General features: G+C 45.6%; 1 protein-coding gene and 1 pseudogene across 7 annotated transcripts in view; both read right to left on the reverse strand.

Annotated features, from left to right (window-relative positions):
* TENM2 (teneurin transmembrane protein 2) overlaps positions 1–21,115 on the reverse strand; it is a 1,009,203-nt gene that overhangs the window by 13,265 nt on the left and 974,823 nt on the right. For all 7 annotated transcript variants that reach the window (XM_060094960.1, XM_060094959.1, XM_060094962.1 and 4 more), the window contains 2 exons: positions 9,969–10,265; positions 6,896–8,510 (listed from right to left, as the gene is read on the reverse strand). In XM_060094960.1, the coding sequence (XP_059950943.1) occupies positions 6,896–8,510; positions 9,969–10,265 (1,912 nt within the window). The remainder of the gene's footprint in view (positions 1–6,895; positions 8,511–9,968; positions 10,266–21,115) is intronic.
* LOC132487194 (PC-esterase domain-containing protein 1B-like) lies at positions 16,684–17,962 on the reverse strand (annotated as a pseudogene).

Raw genomic sequence — 21,115 nt, forward strand, 5'->3', positions numbered from 1 at the left:
TGGCCCATCATCTCTTGCCTTGATTTCTAACTGGCCTCCCTGCTTTCACCTCTGTGCTCCACATACCTTGTATGCTCCACATACCTTTAGACATGGAAAAGGCCCTTACCATTCCTTTACTCGTAACACTCCAGCGATCCCCCATTTCTCTCAATGAAAAAGTGAAAGTCCTTCTAATGGTCTCTAAGGACACTTGCCCATGATCTCTCTGACCTCGTCTTCTCCTCCTCTCTCTCTCTTGCTCACTCAGCTCCAGCCTCTGTGCTGTTTCTTGAACATGCCAGGTGCACATTCATCTCGGAGCCTTTATACAGGCAAGCGCTCTGCCTGGAGTGTGCTTCCCTGAAGGTATCTTCTGGCTGTCTCACTCTTCCCTTTTTCAAGTCTTGCTCAGATGTTGCCTCCAATAAGGCCAACTTCATGTTTAACCCCTGCCTGTTCCCACCCCCAGCGATCCCAAGTCCCCTTCCTCCACTCATGCCCCCACCCCCAAAACAGTTACCACGCTTGAACATATGTCTCATTTGGGCATTTATTACATTTATTGTTTATTGTCTGTCTCCCTCACTGAGAATGTAAGCTCCATCAGGACATGGAGTTAAAAAATCTGTTTCATTCACTGATGTCTCCCCAGGCCTGGCACAAAATAGGTGCTCAATAAGTATCCATGGAGTGGATGAACAAACACTGACTATTATGTGGCAAAAGCCACCCTGAGTAGTGTGTGTGACAGAGGAACTACCTGTACCTGCTTGAGAAGATGCTTCTGAAGGGGCTGAGTAAGGTCTACCCACCTCCTGCCCTGGGACTGCTATGAGGGGTTTAATGCTGACATCACTACTAAACATACAGGCCTAGAAGACTCTCTAATGAGAGGGACTCTGGAATCCACAGTGTGTCCATCAGCCTTAGGCACAAACAAGTTCCTTGAATGACATGGCAAGTACACGTATTAGCGATAGCCCATTTAAGAGTCATTTAACATCAATAATCATCAGAAAGATGCAAATAAAAGCCACAGTGAGATAGTACCACACACCTGTCAGAATCACTGTCACCAAAAAGACAAGAAACAGTAAGTGTTGGTGAAGATGTGGAGAAAAGGGACCTCTCGTGCAGTGTTGTTGGGAATGTGAATTGGTGTAGCCACTATGGAAAACAGTATGGAGGGTCCTCAAAAATTAAAAATACAACTACCATATGATCCAGAAATTCCACTCCTGGGTATTTATCCAAAGAAAACACTAATTTGAAAAGATATATGCAACCCCATGTTCATTGTAGCATTATTTACAATAGCCAACATATGGAACCTAAGTGTCCATGGACAGAGGAATGGATAAAGAAGCTGTGGTATATATACATATATAATGGAACATTACTCAGCTATAAAAAAGAGTGAAATCTTGCCATTTGTGACAACATGGATGGACCTGGAGGAGATTCTAAGTGAAAGAAGTTACAGAAAGACAAATAACATATGTTTTCACTTAAATGTGGACTCTAAAAAACAAAACTAATGAACAAATGTAACAAAACAAACAGACTCAGATACAGAGGACAAACAGTTGGTTGCCAGAGGGGAGGTGGGTTGGGAAATGGGCTAAATAGGTGAAGGGGATTAAAAGCTACAACTACCAGTTATAAATAGGTCACAGGGATGTAATGTACAACTCAGGGAATATAGTCAGTAGTACTGTAATAACTTTTGTGCATAATCTATAAAAATATTGAATCACTATCTTATACACCTGAAGCTAATGTAATATTGTACGTCAACTATACATCAATAGAAAACATCATTTAAGAATACAGGTTTGAAATTGCCTTAAAAAGTGTGTCAGCATCAAGCAGACAGAAGCCTCGCTTTAGTCTAGCAATGATCATATATCCACAGAGCACCTCTGTGCAAAGTAGGTGGTGAATGCTGTGCAGTGCGGTTACCAAACTTCGGGTATTCGTGGTTACCCGTCATGATCACCTGTCGTGGTTGTTTTGCCATATCCAGGGATCACCTGTACTTGTTTTGCTTTGTCTACTTAAGCAAATCCATTATAAAAAAGAAACTTTCTGTCACTACCGTAAGTGGGAGAGCACCCTCACTTGATGCAAACAGAAACTAACTGTAAAATTAAAACAAAACAACGCAATTAAGCTGGAGCATGATTTTGTTACCTGCTACCAGGTGAGTCTTAGACCTGCTCTCTCTGTTAAAAAGGGAGATGAGAAGTGTTAATGAGGTGTTACATATACACCAGCATCAAGTGGAGGCTTTCTCCTCTGCCGAATTGAGAGAATAAAAAGATCACTGAAGAGAAACTAACTTTCCCCATCTGTGTTTTCATGTTATTTAATACCTCATCTGAACAACATATAAACTCATCCCATCTTTCACCAGGGATATGGAGGGAATCCCAAGAAAGGCAAGAGAGAGGTCTTTGCCCTGAACAGACTCTCCCCAGTGTGATCTTTCCCCTGCAGGGATCCCTCCCTAGTCTCCAGGAGATGATGTTAAGAACCTCCTGCCTTTGGGACCAGACATTTTAATGGCTGCTCCCATGAACAGTAATAGTTCATGCCATCTATCTGTTCTATCTTTAATTTTTTTTTTTTTTGCGGTACGCGGGCCTCTCACTGCTGTGGCCTCTCCCGTTGCGGAGCACAGGCTCCGGACACGCAGGCTCAGCGGCCATGGCTCACGGGCCCAGCCGCTCCGCGGCATGTGGGATCCTCCTGGACCGGGGCACGAACCCGTGTCCTCTGCATCGGCAGGCGGACTCTCAACCACTGTGCCACCAGGGAAGCCCCAATCTGTTCTATCTTTCTAAGTTTCTAACATGGCTTGGTTTCCAAGTCTAACTCTCTTCTGAAATGTTTCTTCAAGTTGCTTGTCTCCTCCATCCTGCAGAAGGCACTTCTAGCACCACACAAACACCCCTCCTCCTTTCAAAGTCACTGGCTGTCTCAGGTGACAGCCTCCCTAAACAGTCTGTCGAGAAGGAGTCCGTGAGGTAGGAGTGGCGATGTGGCCCCTCCTAGTAGCCCGTCACTCCCCCGCCTCATGTTCTTCACAGCACGGGCAGCTGAAGCCCGTGCGCTCTCTCTAACACACACTGTCCGCACAGCAGCCTAGGTGGTAAGTGCAGAGAGAGAAGAGAGTAAAGCAAGAAGGAGGTTGGGCCTCCCTCCTCACTTAGGGAAATCAAACTCCACAAAATCCGACTTCACGCTCAGGTGTGCCTGGGGGTCTGTAAGCCCAGAGAACAGCCGGGGAGAAGCCAACCCGAGTCATCGTGGGTGACATGTGGGAGGTTTGCTTAACTCCAAATTCGGGGTTTCAGATTTGCCAAAGCAATGCCACTCAGAGCAGAGTTGGGATCTGTTTCAGGGTGGAGCTGGAGACCCCTGGGAACCCCAGAGAATTACACAAAGGTGGTAATTTCACTCCTCACCTACACACTCCCCGCCTCCAAGTGCATAGCTGCTTATAAGTAACAAATGCATTCCTACCATCGATAAGCCTTTGCCCAGGGCTAGGGACCTTATGTGTCATGATTCACTTACTTTTCACAGCGCTACAGGGTGAGTGCTTTTACTGGCACGATGCTGCCAGTGAAGAAACTAAGGCTCAGAAAGTTGAAGACATTTGTAGGGGTCACGCAGCAAGTGATTGGCAAGGCCAGAATTGGTGTCTGGAGACGTATTCAGGTTCTAATATCAGAAGGAACCGGCTTGAGGACGGGCCAGGCTTGGGCCTGAGCACAGGTCTTGGTTTGCCCAGGACTGAGGAGTTTCCTGGGACTCGCTGTCACTGGAAAAGCCCAGGGCACTGCAGGCTGTTGGGGAGAGGGTCTGTATCTCTCAGTCTGTCTTTTATATCCTTTCCTCTAGTATCTTTCGTATCACAGATATATCAATCATCAATATATTACCTTAAACAATAACTGGTAAAACGGGTGCAGCTTTAGAGCCCGTGAGTGGGAAAGGAATCACTTCTTGCCCTCCCTTACCCCCGCTTGGTAGTTACAGCTGTGTCCAGCCCAGATGTCTTTGAGCTCCTAACGGGTATTCTCTGCTGCTCTCCTTTGTGCCAGCATTTTGGGGGAGGAAACAGCCTCCTCCAGCCTCAGGAGCTGTCTCTTGCATTCAGAGAGCTCTGTTTCCAAACAGCAAAGATTCTCTTGAGCACCAGAGAGTAGTTCTGTTCACTGTGCTCCTGCCGACTACATCTTAATTCCTTCTTAAATTGTGAGCTGCAAGTTCAGCCACTCTGCTCACCTCCTACAATGCAAATCAAGACGCATATAGATGGGTTTACAGATTAGCCAACATCCGAATGGCGGAGAATGATTTGGTGTTCTCTTCTGGAGTGCAGTCTCCAGGGCTCATCTCACGTTGAGCGGCAGCAGGTGTGGGCTTGTGCCTGGTCCTGCTCTCTTCACCCAGCCCCTCTTACTTTGCTTTGACTGCAGACATCAGCTCTATGCATGTAGCTTCTCTAACATTACCTTTTATTTTAGACTCTTTCTAATGTTTTCTGGATTCACTTTTGTTGGACTTAGTTCAACTTGATTTGATGCCCATTTATTGAGTCTCCATGAAGCACTGGAATGAGGAAAGCCGTCTTGCTATTCAGAAAACTCTAATTTCTCTTTGTCTCTTCAGGAGAACCAGGAGAGTAACTGAGGGGGTCAGTGAGGCACACGGTGCTCTGCGAGTGATTTTGTTTGGGTCTTGGCAGCTGTAGGTGTGTGTTCATCCCACGCTGAGGACTTTCTTTTTATTTGCCTCTGGCCGATTCACCCCTAAGGTATCCAGTGCCAAGCCAGGCTCTGGGAAGCACATTCTTGCAGGGCGGGGCCTTCTTCTCCTATGGCTGAGATAGACATGGGCTGCCTCCCCATTCACATTGTTTCCTTTGTCTGGAATATGCTTCCTCTTCCTCCCCCACTTCATAATGGCCTCTGCTCAAATGCCACCTATCTGTGAGTGCCCTAAATAGACAAGACACTTCCCACCACTCTCTAACTCTTTACCTATTTCATTTATCTTCCCTGCTTTATCATTATCTGAAACTATATACATATGGGTATGTACTTTCCTGAGAGGTCCTTTAATTTGAAACTACAGTGAACTGGGGGGGGGGAACAAACCCTGCCAAGCCCTGGGGAAGAGAGGACGCCCTGGCAGAGTAGCATGGCAGGGCCTCCTGACGAGGCACACTGGGGAGACCAGGAGGGAACTAGCTTGGCCAAAACTCCTGCACTCCAAAGGCAGCAGCTGCTTCGGTTGTAGGAGGATGCTGGGTTCAACTTCAAAGGCTCTGGAACTTGTCAGTGAGGCATAGCAGGGCCACAAGTTGACCTTTAGGGTCATCTATTTCTTTCTGCAACATGGAGCACTGAGGGCAGCACTGTGTTCCAAGGAGCTGCTGCTTTCTTTCCAATCTTGGGGGTGGACAAGTGATCCCTGGCCACCTGAGGGTAGGGACCCCTTGGGCTTGATGCTTCCCTGGCTCATGGCCAAGAGCTGTGAGTTTCCTGGAACTTGGAGGGGGCTTGGAATTGGGGTCCCCATTGTTACTCCTCTACAATGCATGTACAGGTGAGATGGCTCCAGGTTCCTTGCTGAAAGTTGATATTTTTCCTCCCATCCATCCATCCATCCATCCATCCATCCATCCATCCATCCAGATTTCCTTGCTTATCTCCCTGAAGATAGGGACTCTATCTTGCTCTCCACTGCATCTCTAGTACTTATGTATTAGATGAAAATATCCGTGAATAGGTGGATGGATGGAGATGGATGGAAATAGATGGATAGGGACCCCCCTCCTTTTACCAGTTTCTCACTTATCATGAGGAAGTAGATTATTTGCCCTCCTTGGCCCCTCTATCCACACCCATCTCCAAGCTTCCTTTGTCCTTTTGACTTTTGCTTATAGTCTTTCTTCAGCCTTGAGCTCATTTCTGCCAAACAAGATCCCCCTCATCCTTCAGGCCCAGTTTGACACGGGGCTCTTCTGTACTATGTCAAAATTTTCAAATCTGAAGTCATCTGCATGTGTGCCTCACACACACACACACACACACACACACACACACACACACACACACACACCACTTTGAGAGAAGAGTGTTTGTCTTGCTTATCATTGTATCCCCAGAATGTAGCATGCTGGCCCACTATAAATGCTTGTTAAATAAATAACTGAACAAACACCTATATGGTAGCACAGACTTAATTCTGCTTTGCATTATCATTGGTTATTTGTATTTGTATCTCACCAGCCTGGTTGTGAGGTCAGGAACTGGGTCACAGTCATTTCAGTACCTATTCTCATTCATTGCTTCACTAGTAATGGTGATGTTAATAACATGAGCAGATACCCTTTTGTGAACATCCTCGGTCTAAGTGCCAGGCACTAAACTTTACCTACATAAGTTCATCTCCTTACGATCACTCGGTGAGATGATTCTGTTAGTGCCCTTTTGCAGAGAAGGAAACTACAGCTCAGAGATACTGGACAACTAGCCCAAGGTCCTTTAGCTTATAAATAGAAGAGAGAGAATTTGAATCAGTTACTTCTGAGACCAGAGTCCCATCCTTTCCCCCTTCATAAGGCTGCTTTCCTCTTTTGGGGTAGTAAGGGCTCTTGTAAAAGTTATTTCAATTGAATGGACTTGAAAGTGGTCAGGACATGTTCAAATAAGACCTGATGATTGCTCTGTACTGCTGACACTTGACTGCTCTAGATCCTGTACTGCCGGTATACACAGCCCTTCAGGATTCTCCTAGCATCAGACATAAGACCTTGTTTTGAAATCCCCGGCAGTCTACTGGGACCACCACCCCACGGGGAGCCACTGCCAAACTGAGGTGGCCAGGTCCTCACCTGTCACGTAGTTCTTCAAATCCAGCTCATTGCTGAGAGGATTGTTGCTCTTGAACATATACAGGTTAAAGGGGGCCGGCTCCTTGCCCACATTTTTCCACATGGTATAGTCCGGAGAGGTCCATCGTCCCGCCAGCACGTCATAATCACGCTGCGTGAAGTGGACCAGCTTGGTCAGGGGATCGTAGAGTCCCCCATGGAAGCCAATGACCATCTGGAAGTCAGGGTTGGAGTCGTAATAAATCTCCCCGTAGGCGGTGTACTGCAGCTGCTTGATCATGAGACCATTGATGCTGAACACAGCCAGGGGAGTCCCTGTGTTATCTGAGGCAACATAGTACTCCTCCCCACTGCTGCTCTCCATGGCAAAGAGGTGACCTTGGAGGTCATAGTAGAGCGAGGTTATCTCCGAGTTGGAGTGATTATAGACATGGGTGATGCGAGTCGGGTTGTGGAGGTCAGAGTAGAAATATTGCAGATGATGGCCCAGGTTGGTCTTGTAGGAAGCCCGGCGCCCCACGCCATCATAGCGGTACTGGACACTCCAGCCACTGGCCTTGTTGTAGGCTCTCGTTAGAAGGCCCTTGGAGTTGTACTCAAAGATGTCAGCCCCTCGCTGGCACAGATAGCCATCGTCGTCAATTTTGTACTGCACGTCACCGAGCCTGGTTATCCGATCTCGGAGGTCGTAGCGCAAGGGCATGAGGCGCACGCTGTTCCCCGGGTTCAGCAAGTGGAGGTTCCCATTGAGGTCGTAGCTGTAGCGCCAGGTCGGGCGGTCATTGACGGCCACGCTCTGGAGCTGCCCATCCCCATCATAGTCATAGGTGTACTTAGTGGTGTTGGCATAGGGCCCCAGTTTCAGCTCCCTCTTGATTACCCTGCCCATGCTGTCATACTGCACCGTCATCCAGTACATGAGGGACCGGAACATCTCGTACTGGACTTCCTTGATCCGCCCGTGGGTGTCAAAGTGCTTGCTGAGGGTCATCACAGCCGTGGTGATGATCTGGTTGATATCATAGTAGATGACTCCGAACTTGCCAAAGTGCTCCACTTTGCCAGAAATCTCATCGTAGCGGTAGAGGTCAACAGGAAGGGGAGTCTCACTTATGACCGGCTTGATGCTTGCGATCCGGAAGCTGTTGTCGTGATAGGTGTATTCAAACCTGGCGTTGACCATGCCTTCCTCAGAGAACCTGTAGATTTGCTTGTCCACAAGTGGGCCAATCTTCCGGTACCTGATGGTGCAGGAGAAGCCCCCACTTTGGAGGCTGACCATTTTTAAGACACCGGTGGTCTCATCATACCCGAAAGTGATGGCAGTACTGTCATAGACAATCTCTGATAGCTTGGAGAGTTTCCCATACTTGTAGAATACCTGGCGCCCAGTGCCTAAAAAGGATGTCTTTAGGATGCGGCCGTCATCACTGTAGTCAAAGATGACCGAAGCGTTGCTTTCAGGCGGGTTGTAAGTGTTGCGGATGTAGCCAATGGAGGTGTGGGTGGACATGCTGTGCCGGGCAACACTGGGCATGGTGACGGCGTGGAGGCGTTCAGAGGAGTCGTACTCGAATATGTACTGACGCTGACTCTGAAGCAGGAGGACCATGGACTGGAGGAAGGAAAGGGGAAGGGAACACATGAGTTGGCCATTTAGGACCAAGTGCTCAAATGGACAGAATTTATTCCATTTCCCTAAATGGCAATTCAAAAGCTGTGAAGGATGGGGAAATTTAGACCAGAGATTATGGGTAAATTGATTTCATCGGGCATGCTACTCTACGGATCATGGTGGCTACTTGGGAGAATGCTCCCCAAACTTTCACGTGCATGTGAAATACCCAGGGATCTGGTTAAAAGGCAAATTCTGATTCAGTAGTTCGGTGGGGGAGGGTGGTGGAGAGGTGGCCTGAGAATCTACTTTTGGAACAAACTCCCAGGTGATGCTGATGTTGCTTGGACCATAACTTTGAGTTGCAAGGGGTTTGAAGGACTGAGGTGAGAGGCACTGAGTTTGCCTCCAGGTTCAATGACAAGAAATCCTGAGACTGGTTAGAAATGACTGCTGCTGGCCCAGCAGGGGACAGGTGTGATACACATACTATGTTTGGGAACCACTGATTAAATCTAAGGAGAAACCACATCCTCCATTTAGAAGCTACCGAAAAGATTAAGTAACCCAGAATCATTGATTGTTTGGGGAAAGAATGGCCTCAAACTTGAAGCCGTGGAGAGATTCTTGCCTCCCCTGGTCAACCATTGTAGCATCTTATGGTGTAATGAGAACAGTATTCAGAAGGGATCGAAGAGACATCAGCCCCTTTACAGAGGAGGTAACAGCTCTATCTGCAGGTGACCGCTGTCGTGGAGAGGCAAGAAAGGAAGAAATGGAAATGGGCTTGTGTGGACGTGAGTCCAGATGAGAGGCCCAGGCCGAGCAAGCCCCTGTCTGATGACTAGATAACCAGGGCAGCCTTTAAAAGTCTTGACTCGTGCCCTGAAGGCATCTCTTTTTACCGCTGCTACAACTGGACCTTTTCTGACGCGGAGACCTGAGTCTGCCGCTTGCAGACACAGGAAAATATATAGCAAGAATCCATTGGCTGGTTCAGCCAATAGGCCAAGTAGGGGAGGGTGCTGGTCTGCGTGCTCGGGTTTTACTTTAGGCAGAATTCCCTACCCTGATGGCTCAATTTCGGGCAAGGCAGAAATGAATCACTGCATTTCCAGTTCATAAGGAGTGATTAGCCACACTGCCAGTGGGATAATTCTGTCCATTTCAACAGCACTGTTATTTTGGGGTAAAAATCAGACAATCCACCCTTTTTGCCATTCCTGAGTGTCTAGAACTTTTTTTTGCTTTTAATGGTAATAGTGCTGGGCTACAAATAACATTTTCCTTCAGATTTCCTCCCTCCCAGAGGGTGAGAGTGCGTGGGGAGCCCTGGTAGAGTCAAAGTGAAGATGTTACAATGTCTTATGGCAAAGCCTATCAGGTCAGCTTAAACAGAGAAGCATGAATGAGAGAGAGAGCTAGCCCCAGACGAGCGAGGGCAGCACATCCACCCACCTTGTCAAGGTAGGAATAGCTCCACACTTTCCCGTCGGCAAACATGCGGGACACGATCCGGCCTTGCTTGTCGATGTCTGTCCTCTCGCTCATGGCCCCACGCTGAAGGCCAGCCAAGCGCCCATTGAAGAAATAGGAGACGTTGACAGCTGCCAGCCCACTGCTGGGGAGCCAGAGGAAGGGACGGCCCACCTGGTCATAAATGATCCTCAGGGTGAACTTCCGGTGATCATCGTAGATCTTCTCTGTCCGAATATTCCGGTCATAGTCAATGGACAAGAGATTTCTTCCGTGGACCTAGGAAAACACAACGGGCCTGCTCTGAAAGACATCACCGGGGCATGTTAGCTCAGGCTTCTATGGAGGACACAGCTGGCGTGGCCAGGGCCTGTGTATGCGCTGGAAAAAGAAATACCCTTGAAGTTATTTAGAGGAGTGCTTTCTAAACTCCTTCACGTCATAGTACACATAGGAAGTGGTCATTTCTGTAGGGTGCACTAGAATATAGCAAGGCTGCTAATGGCCAGAGATGACTGATCTGGGCATGGCTGCCATGAGCAGTTAGGTAGGCTGGGCACTGCACAGTTACAGGGGTGCCATCGTGTTGTAGAGAGTGTGAACGGGAAAAACTGGGCAGTGCACAAATTACATAGCCATACACAATAGCCCTGGGCCCTGGGGTTCTAACTGTCCTGCCTGGCCACCCTGGGAAGCAAGAGGATTTGTATATATTTGTATATATTTGTGTCAAATGATGAAGAGACTGTAAGGGACCCTAGAGGGTTCCACCCTGCGGCTTTGGAGGAGACAAGGGATAATTCTAACACGACAGGCACCTGTTATATTGGGGAGCAGCATTGTACCCAGGTAAAGAACTACATTTCACAGCTTCCTTTGGAGACTGCGGTGGCTAAAGTGATTTAAGTAGTAGTTGTTGGCTGGGTCTTCTGGGAACCTTAAAGGAAGCAGACTTAGCTAAGAAGTAGGCACCCTTTTGTTCTTCCCACTTTCCTTCTTTTCTTAGGTGGAATGTGGATGTGACCACCGGTGCTCCAGTATTCACTTTGTGAATATGGGGTGACATTGAGGATGTTAAACCTCAAAGATAATGGTTCATCCAGAGAAAAAGTCTAGATCCCTGTCAACATAGGTGTCTTCAAGATGACCTAGGTCATCTGTACCAGCCATGAATTGCTTCCCGCTAGACTCCTTTTAGATCATAAAAAATAATAAGCCTGTATCTTGTATAAGATACTGTTATTTCTCATTTCTGTTACCAGCAGTTGAAACTAATCTAAACTGATAAACCCTTGATGCTTTGACAGGTACTGTGCTAGGTACTTTACATATCTGATCCCAGTTTAATTCTCACAACGTAGGTAGAAATTATTTTATATATGGGCAATTACCCTCAGAGGCAGAGGCAGGATTTGAACCCAGGACCACCTGATTCCCCAAACCATTGCTGTTTTCATGGAGTCATCCCAGAAAAAAGGGGACAGAACATGTGAGATAAACGTTTAGAAAAAAAAAAAAAGCTAAGGCATGGAAAGAGAATAAAGGTGGTGAGTTCTTGGGATTATAACGAAATCCAGGTTCAAGTGGAAGAGTCATATCATCAAACCTGCGGTAATTGGGAAGAATCGTCAAGAAAGCAAAGAGTGCGTGTGGTAGGATATTTTCAACAGGCCCCAAAGTTAATGCTGTCAGAATCACTGAAGATGTTGAAGATATGGTCTAGAGTTCCAGAGCAGACCACAAGCTGGCGTCAGAAAGATCACTTCCTCTGGAAACACAAGTTTGGACATACTGGGTTGCTTCATTTGGGACAACAGCAGAAGGCCACCAAGATTCTTAATCCTATGTGTTTTAGAGTTTCAGTTCAAGACCTCGTTAACATTTTATTAGGCAGAATGAATACTGTGACAACAATGAGGAAGGATTTTTAGGATTTCCCCCACCATGCCTATGCATATCCCACCTCCTTGGCCATCCTTCTATTCTTCTATCCCTTTGCTTATTCTTTTCCCTTTTGCTTCTCTTTGCTGATAGCATACATCCCCCAGTGCATTTATTATTTATTGAACGTTAAATCTCTGCTCCTGTCAGGCATGGTGCCTGCTCTGGAATGCAAGGATGAGCAACACCAACAAAGCAACACGTCCCAAGAACTTACGATGGGCTTAGTGTGTTCTCAGCACTGCCCAGGTTTTATCTTGTTTAATCCTCACAACACTCCCAGGCAAGCACTATTATCCCCATTTTACATGCAAGGCACAGACAGGTTTAAGTGCCCTGCTCAAGCTTACACAAATAGTAAGTGGTGGAGCCAGGGTCCTAATCCTGAGCTCACTGTCTTCACCTCTAGGCTGTACCACCCTCTCCATCAGACATGAAATTCTAAACTACCTGGGATACTCTCTAAAGCATGGCTGCAGGGCTGACTCCACAGCTGCTGAATCAGCCCCCCAGGGAATAGGAGCTGGGTGATTCCGAAGCATACTATTGGTTAAAATACACTTAGTGTGATATAAGGCCTTATCTTCAGTTACCTAGGGGAGACCAACAGACAAATCATATATCCGTAATATAATCGTGGGTGTATGTACGTATGTGTATGTATTTATAGTGCTATAACATGTATTCATCGGAGATGCTAACATGTAAATCAAATATACAAGCATGATTATCATTATAACAACTATATTAGTATGTGAAGGTGCTAAGAATGCAGAAAAAACAGCATAGCGGGCAAGCACAGAAGATGGGTCCCCAACCTCAGACTGCTACCATTTAGGTTTGTCACTATTACTTAAAGCTATCGAGGCCTTTTGTCTCTTGGCCCAGGTGTACCAACCATAAAAAAGTAATAGGTGCTAATCATTAGCCATTGATGATTTAGGGTGGGATTTTATTTCCAAATTCATCATGTCCCTGGGAATGGGATTTTGTTATAGCGCTGATTTGAGCTAACTCCCCCCCCCCGATTTTAATGAAATAATTGACATACATCATTGCATAAGTTTAAGGTGTACAGCATAATAATTTGACTTACATATATGATGAAATGATTACCACATTAAGTTTGGTTAACATTCATCATCTCATATAGATATGAAAGAAAAAAGAAAAAGGAAAAAACACAAGATTTACTGTCCTCACAACTTTTTTTTTTTTTTTTTTTTTTTTTTTTTTTTGCGGTACGCGGGCCTCTCACTGTTGTGGCCTCTCCCGTTGCAGAGCACAGGCTCCGGACGTGCAGGCTCAGCGGCCGTGGCTCACGGGCCCAGCCGCTCCGCGGCATGTGGGATCCTCCTGAACCGGGGCATGAACCCGTGTCCCCTGCATCGGCAGGTGGACTCTCAACCACTGCGCCACCAGGGAAGCCCCTCACAACTTTTTTTTTTTTTTTTTTTTTTTGGTGGTACGCGGGCCTCTCACTGTTGTGGCCTCTCCCGTTGTGGAGCACAGGCTCCAGACGCACAGGCTCAGCGGCCATGGCTCACAGGCCCAGCCGCTCCGCGGCATGTGGGATCTTCCCGGACGGGAGCACGAACCCGTGTCCCCTGCATCGGCAGGCGGACTCTCAACCACTGCGCCACCAGGGAAGCCCCCTCACAACTTTTTTAATCAATGATTTTTATGTTTATTTTGAAAGTTAAGATAAAATTGACATGCAATATTATATTAGTTTCAGGTGTACAACATAGTGATTCAATATTGTATCTATTGTGAAATGATCACCATAATAAGACTAGTTAACATCAGTCACCGTACGTAGCTGTGAAATTTTTTTCTTGTGAGAACTTTTAAGATCTACTCTCTTAGCAACTTTCAGATACACAATACACTATTAACTATAAGGGCCATGCTGTACATTACAACCCCATTACTCATTTATTTTGTAACTGGAAACTTGTGCCTTTTGACTCTCTTTTTCCATTGTGCCCACCCCCACTCCTCACCTCTGTCAACCACCAATCTGTTCTCAGTACCTATGATCTTGTTTTTTTTTCTTCTTTTTAAAGATTCCACATGTAAGTGAGATCATATGGCATTTGTCTTTCTCTAACTTATTTCACTTAGTATAATGCCCTCAAGGTTCATCCATATCACAAATGGCAATATTTCATTCTTTTTTTTGGCAGAATAATATTCCATTCGTGTGTGTGTGTGTATGTATATTACATATATATATATATATATATATCACATCTTCTTTACCCATTCATCCATTGATGGACACTTACATTGCTTTCATGTCTTGGCTATTGTAAATAATGCTGCAGTGAACACTGGGGTGCATATCTTTTTGAGTTAGTGTTTTCATTTTCTTCATATGTATGTCCAGAAATGGAATTGCTGGCTCATATGGTAGTTCTATTTTTTAATTTTTTGAGGATATCCCATACTGCTCTCCATAGTGGCTGCACCAATTTACATTCCCACCAATGGTGCACAAGGATTCCCTTTTCTCCACATCCTTCCCAACACTTGTTATTTGTCTTTTTGATAATAGCCATTCTAACAGGTGTGAGATAATATCTCATTATGGTTTGATTTGCACATCCCTAGGGATCAGTAATGTTGAGCACCTTTTCATGGATCTGTTGGCTATCTGTATGTCTTCTTTGGAAAAATGTCTATACAGGTCCTATTTTTTAGTTGAATTGCTTTTTTTTTAGTATATCTATTTATTTTTATTATTTATTTATTTTTGGCTGTGTTGGGTCTTAGTTGTGGCACGTGGGATCTTTCATTGCATCGCATGGGCTCTTCGTTGTGTCGTGTAGGCTGCTCTCTAGCTGTGGCGTGCGGGTTTTCTCTCTATAGTTGTGGCGCACAGGCTCCAGAGCATATGGGCTCTGTAGTTGTGGTGTGCAGGCTCCAGAGGGTGTGGGCTCTGTAGTTTGTGGCACATGGGCTCTCTAGTCGAGGTGTGTGGGCTTAGTTGCCCCGCAGCAAGTGGGATCTTAGTTCCCCGACCAGGGTTCGAACCCACATCCTCTGCATTGGAAAGTGGATTCTTTACCATTGTACCACCAGGGAAGTCCCTTAGTTGAATTGGGTTTTTTTCTTTTTTGCCTGTGTCAGGTCTTTGCTGCTGCATGTGGGCTTTCTCTAGTTGTGGTGAGCAGGGGCTACTCTTCGTTGTGGTGTGTGGGCTTCTCATTGCAGTGGCTTCTCTTGTTGCGGAGCAAGGATGAGCAACACCTAGGCGCATGGGCTTCAGTAGTTGCAGCATGCGGGCTCAGTAGTTGCAGCACATGGGCCCCAGAGAGCATGGGCTTAAGTAGTTGCAGTGCATGGGCTCAGTAGTTGCAGTGCATGGGCTCTAGAGTGCACGAACTTCAGTAGTTGTGGCTCACGGGTTCTAGAGTGCAGGCTCAGTAGTTATGCCCCATGGGCTTAGTTGCTCCGCAGCATGTGGGATCTTCCCAGACCAGGGATCGAACCCATGTCCCCTGCATTGGCAGGCAGATTCTTAACCACTGCATCACCAGGGAAGTCCCTTAGTTGAATTGGTTTAAAAAAAATTTTTTTTTTGCTGTTGAGTTGTACGAGTTCTTTTTATATTTTAGATATTAACCCTTTATCAGATATATGATTTGTAAATATTAAAAAACATTATAATGAAAAGGCTGCCTTTTCATCTTGTGGATGGTTTCCTTTGCTGTGTAAGCATTTTAATAGTCCCACTTATTGGTTTTCACTTTTATTGCCTTTGCTTTTATGTCAAATCCAAAAAATCATTGTCGAGACTAATGTCAAGGAACCTACGCTTTTTCTTGGAGTTTTATGGTTCCAGGTCTTATGTTCAAGTTTTTAATCCATTTGAGTTAATTTTTGTGCATGGTATAAGATAGTGGTACAGTTCCATTCTTTTGTATGGGGCTGTCAGGTTTTCCCAGCACCACTTGTTGAAGAGAGTGTCCTTTCTCCATTTTATATTCTTGGCTCCTTTGCTGTAAATTAATTGACCATACATGTGTGGGTTTATTTCTGGGCTCTCAGTTCTGTTCCATTGGTCTTTGTGTCTATTTTTATTCCAGTACCATATTGTTTTGATTACTATAGCTTTGCAATAGAGTTTGAAATCAGGGATCATGATGCCTTCAGCTTTGTTGTTGTTTTTTTTTTTTTAATGAAACAAATTAAAAAAAATAAATTTATTTATTTATTTTTGGTGTGTTGGGTCTTTGTTGCTGCTTGTGGGCTTTCTCTAGTTGCGGTGAGCGGGGGCTACTCTTCGTTGTGGTGTGCGGGCTTCTCATTGCAGTGGCTTCTCTTGTTGCAGAGCACGAGCTCTAGGCATGCGGGCTTCAGTAGTTGTGGCGCATGGGTTTAGTTGCTCCATGGCATGTGGGATCTTCCCGGACCAGGGCTTGAACCCGCGTCCCCTGAATTGGCAGGTGGATTCTTAACCACTGTGCCACCAGGGAAGCCCCAATGAAACAAATTTTTAATTTCAATTTTATATTTACAAAAAGACAAAGAGAATAGGGAGTGGGGAGGCAGGAATGATGCTGGTCACCTCCCACCCCCCCAGAGTGCAGCGAGAGGCCACAGCCAACAGAATGGGTCAGACTGCTCTCCCCTGCCATTACTGATAACAGCAATGGACCAAAGGCTTCACTTAACAAGGTCAGTCTGTTTGGGGAGAGTCAGACGATCTGTCCAGTCCGTGTGCATGAGGAGGAAGTCCCAAGTCAGTCTATTGAGGCCTTGGCTCTCCATAGGCTGGGGCCCTTCTCTTGGAAGTTCTGGGCCGCCCTCTCCAGGGCACATAGGGGCCACAGGGACGATGCCAGGGAAAACCCCTATGGACCACAGGGGCCTGCTGCTGATAACAGGGTCGGGGGAAGGGAGGCCTAGGTGGCTGGGGACTAAACATAAAGTCAACTTTGAAGGCAAATTCTGTCTGGGTAGTTTGGGGGAATATCTGAATGGAAATGGTTTAAGGAGAATTGATTCAATTGGAAAGGATGGTCTGAAGAAAAATGGGCATCTTGGGGACAGACTAGGAATGGGGGTGTCACCTCGTGAAAGGGGATGGGACAGGGTTGTGGGGGCAGGAGTGGGAACTGGGGTGGGCGGGGAGATGGTGTGGGGGGCAGGGGGCAGCACCCAGGCAGAGGCAGGGGTCGGGGCAGAGGAGGGAAGGCTGGTTGATCTTTGCAGCCCCCCTTTGAGAGGGGGCTGCCTCTCAAGTCTCTTGCCAGGTCCTCCCCTGGCAGGGCCATCCTTGATGAACTTGCCCACTGGGTTGCGCTGGGGCAGCTCCACCCGCCAGGTGTCGGCCACGTGGGCCAGCAGAAGCGGGGAGAGTTGTTGGTGCACACGCTCGTTCCAGTGCACTCCGTCGGAGCCGTGCTTTTGGGCCTCGTCAGAGCTGTAGAAGTTAGCTTCAATCATGTTGGTTTTCAGGGTGGAGGCTGCGGGTCGCAGCTCCAGCGGGAGGAAGCCACTGGTGATGTTGTCGCCCACGGGCATGGCCATGTTCCAAACCAGGAGGCACGACTGGGGCAGCACCTGGCACAGGCGCCCAAATAGGCTCTCCAGGTTCTGCAGGTAGTTCGGCCAGGAGTCCTCCCCATACCTGGTGAGGTCCCAGAGGCAGGAGCTCATGATGACCAGGTTCGGGTTGTGCTCACTCGAATGCAGCTCCTCTAGGATGGCTTCGAGGTAGTCGCACGTCAGGAGCACACGTGCGTCAGGAAGTAGAAGTGCACCAGGTGCTGGCCAGAGCCGAACTGGCGCACCTCGCGGTAGTGGGTGCCATTAGGCATGCGGCCCTGCTTGCCCCCCTGCACCAGCTCATCCTGCTCGAAGCCGTACTCTCCCTTGGCCTTGAACTGGCTGAGTGTGAGCAGGTAGTCCTTCTGCAGCAGGAGCACTAGGTCCTTGTACACAGCCCTCTGGACCGAGTCTGCCAGGACGACCATGGACTTGTGGAGCAGCTGCTGCACTTCGGAGGCGAGCCCGTGGCCCATGACACTTGGGACGCGCCGCCTAGCTCCTTCCTTTCACTCAGTGGGTCTGCGGATGGCTCCTCAGGTGTAAGGGCGATCCCTCAGCTCAGGTGGCTGGTCCTGCTACATCCTCAGGCACTTTGCTCCAGGAGGTGCCCCAGAGAGGGGAGAATTAGGCATTCTATGTTTCCTTCAATCTCCTGGGGCTGGCTCCTTTCTTTAAACCTTAAACACATTCTAGTTTCTTGCTTTAAAAAGGAAAGGAACCGTCTTTGACTCCACCTCCAGGATAGTCCTATCTTTTGCTTCCCCTTCAAGGTCACTTTTTGCAAAGTTGTTTGAACTGGCTGTGTCTGGGTCCTCACCTCCCACTCATTCCTCCTTTTACTTGATTTTGGCTTCCAACTCCACCAAAGCGAAGAAACGTTTGTCAGTAAATCCCCAGCGATTTCCTTGCTGCTCCTTTCAGTGACTACTTCTTGGTCATTATCACATCTGTAGCATCCCTAGCTCCTTGGGGCTGGGTCACCAATGGTGATTCCCTTCCATGACTCTGCTGGAGAGTCTGACACCCTGGTCTCCTGTCTCACCTCCCCCGGTATCCTGTGTGAGTTTCTCTTTCTCTGGCCATCCCCAAACGTCAGTCTTTCTCAAGGCCCACTCATTGGCTCTTTCTTTCTTTTCTCCAACATTCTTTCCTTAGGTGAATTCATCCATGCGCTTGGTGCCCATACACTCCGATTTGCCCCAACTTTTCTGGTCTGTTCTTCTTTTTTAAAGATTGCTTTGGCCATTTGGGTATCTGTGGTTCCATACAAATTTTAGGAACGTCTGCTCTATTTCTGTGAAAAACGCCATTGGAATTTTGTTAGGGATTGCACTGAATTTGTAAATTGCTTTTGGTAGTATGGACATTTTATCAATATTAATTCTCCCACTTCATGAGCACGGAACACCTTGCCATTTATTTGTGTCGCCTTCAGTTTCTTTCATCAATGTCTTACAGTTTTCAGTGTACAGGTGTTTTGCCTCCTTGGCTAAATTTATTCCAAGGTATTTTGTTTGTTTTGATGCAATTGTAAATGGGATTGTGTTCTTAATTTCTCTTTCTGATAATTTGTTATTAGTGTATAGAAATGCAACAGATTGCTGTATATTAATTTTGTACCCTGCAACTTTACTGAATTTTTTAATTCTTTTTTTGTTTTGTTTTGTTTTGGTAAAGTCTTTATGGTGTTTTACATATAATTTCATGGGTTCTACAAATAGTGACAGTTTTACTTCTTCCTTTCCCATTTGGATGCCTTTTACTTATTTTTCTTGCTTCATTGCTGTGGCTAGGACTTCCAATGTTGTGTTGAATATAAGTAGCAAGAGTGGGTGTACTTGTCTTGTTCCTGATCTTAAAAGAAGAGCTTTCAGCCTTTCACCATAGACTATGATGTTAGGTATGAGCTTATTATATATGGCCTTTATTATGTTGAGGTACGTTCCCTCTACACTCACTTTGATGAAGGTTTTTATCTAAATGGATGTTGAATTTTGACAATTGCTTTTCACATCTATTGAGATGGTCATATGATTTTTATCCTTTATTTTGTAAATGTGTATCACATTGATTTATCAATGTGAACCATCCTTGGAATAAATTTCACTTGATCATATGTATGATTCTTTAAATGTATTGTTGAATTCAGTTTGCTAATCTTATGTTGAGGATTTTTTCATCTATGTCCATCAGGGATATTGGCCTGTAATTTTATTTCTTGCAGTGTCCTTGTCTGGTTTTGGTTTCAGGGCAATGCTGGCCTTGTTAAATGAGTTTGGAAGCATTCTTTTTAGAAGGACTGGTATCAATTCTTCTTTGAATGTTAAGTAGAATTCACGAGTGAAGCCATGTGATCCTGGACTTGTGTTTCATGGGAGGTTTTTGACTACTGATTCAATCTCCTTCCTAGTAATTGGTCTGTTCAGATGGTCTCTTTCTACTTGATTCAGTCTTTGTATGTTTCTAGAAATTTATCCAGTTCTTCCATGTTGTCCATTTGTTGGTGTATAATTGTTCATAGTATGATCATTTTATTTCTGTGATATCGATTGTAATTTCTTCTCCATTTCAGATTTTATTTATCTGAGTCCTCTCTTTTTTCTTAAGTCTAGCTAAAGGTTTGTCAATCTTGTTTATCTTTTCAAAGAACTAGCTCTTGGTTTCATTGAATTTTTGCTATTGTTTAATCTCTGTTTCATTCATTTTTTTGCTCTGATCCGTATTATTCCTTCCTGCTACTAACTTTGGGCTTCATTTGAGGTATAAAGTTAGGTTGTGTATTTATGATTTTTCTTGTTTCTTCAGGTAGACATTTATCACTATGAACTTCCCTCTTAGAACTGCTTTTTCTGCATCCCTTAAGTGTCAGTATATTGTATTGCCATTTTCATTTGTCTCAAGGTATTTTTTTACTTCTCTTTTGATCTGTTTCACTCATTGATCTATGGCATGTTGCTTAATCTCCATATACTTGTGAATGTTCTAGTTTTCTTCTTCTGAGTTCTATTTCTAGTTTCAAACCATTGTGGCCAGAAAAGATGCTTGATATGATTTCAACCTTGTACATTTTTTAAGAATTGTATTGTGGCCTCATATATGATCTATCCTGGGGAAGGTTCCAAGTGCACTTGAGGAGATGTGTATTCTGTTGTTTTTGGGTGAAACATTCTATTTATATCTGTTAAATTTATCTGGTCTTATATGTCATTTAAGGCTAATGTTTCCTTATTGATTTTCTGTCTGGATAATCTATCCATTGATGTAAGTGGGGTATTAAGTCTCCTACTATTGTTGTATTCCTGTCTATTTCTCCCTTGATATATGTTAATATTTGCTTTATATATTTAGGTGCTCCTATGTTGGGTGCATAAATACTTACAAATATTATATCCTCTTGTTAGATTTACCCCTTTGTCATTATGTAATACTTTTCTTTAACAACTTCCACACATATCATATGGCAGGGTTAACCATGGTCATCATGTTGTACATTACATACCTAGCATTTATTTATCTTATAACTGGAAGTTTGTGCATTTTGATCACCTTCCTCCAGTTCTACCTCCCCCACCTCTGCCTCTGGTAACCACAAATCTGATCTCTTTTACTATAAGTTTTGGGATTTT

Source organism: Mesoplodon densirostris, chromosome 3, assembly GCF_025265405.1.
Source record: "Mesoplodon densirostris isolate mMesDen1 chromosome 3, mMesDen1 primary haplotype, whole genome shotgun sequence".
Lineage (NCBI taxonomy): Eukaryota > Metazoa > Chordata > Mammalia > Artiodactyla > Ziphiidae > Mesoplodon > Mesoplodon densirostris.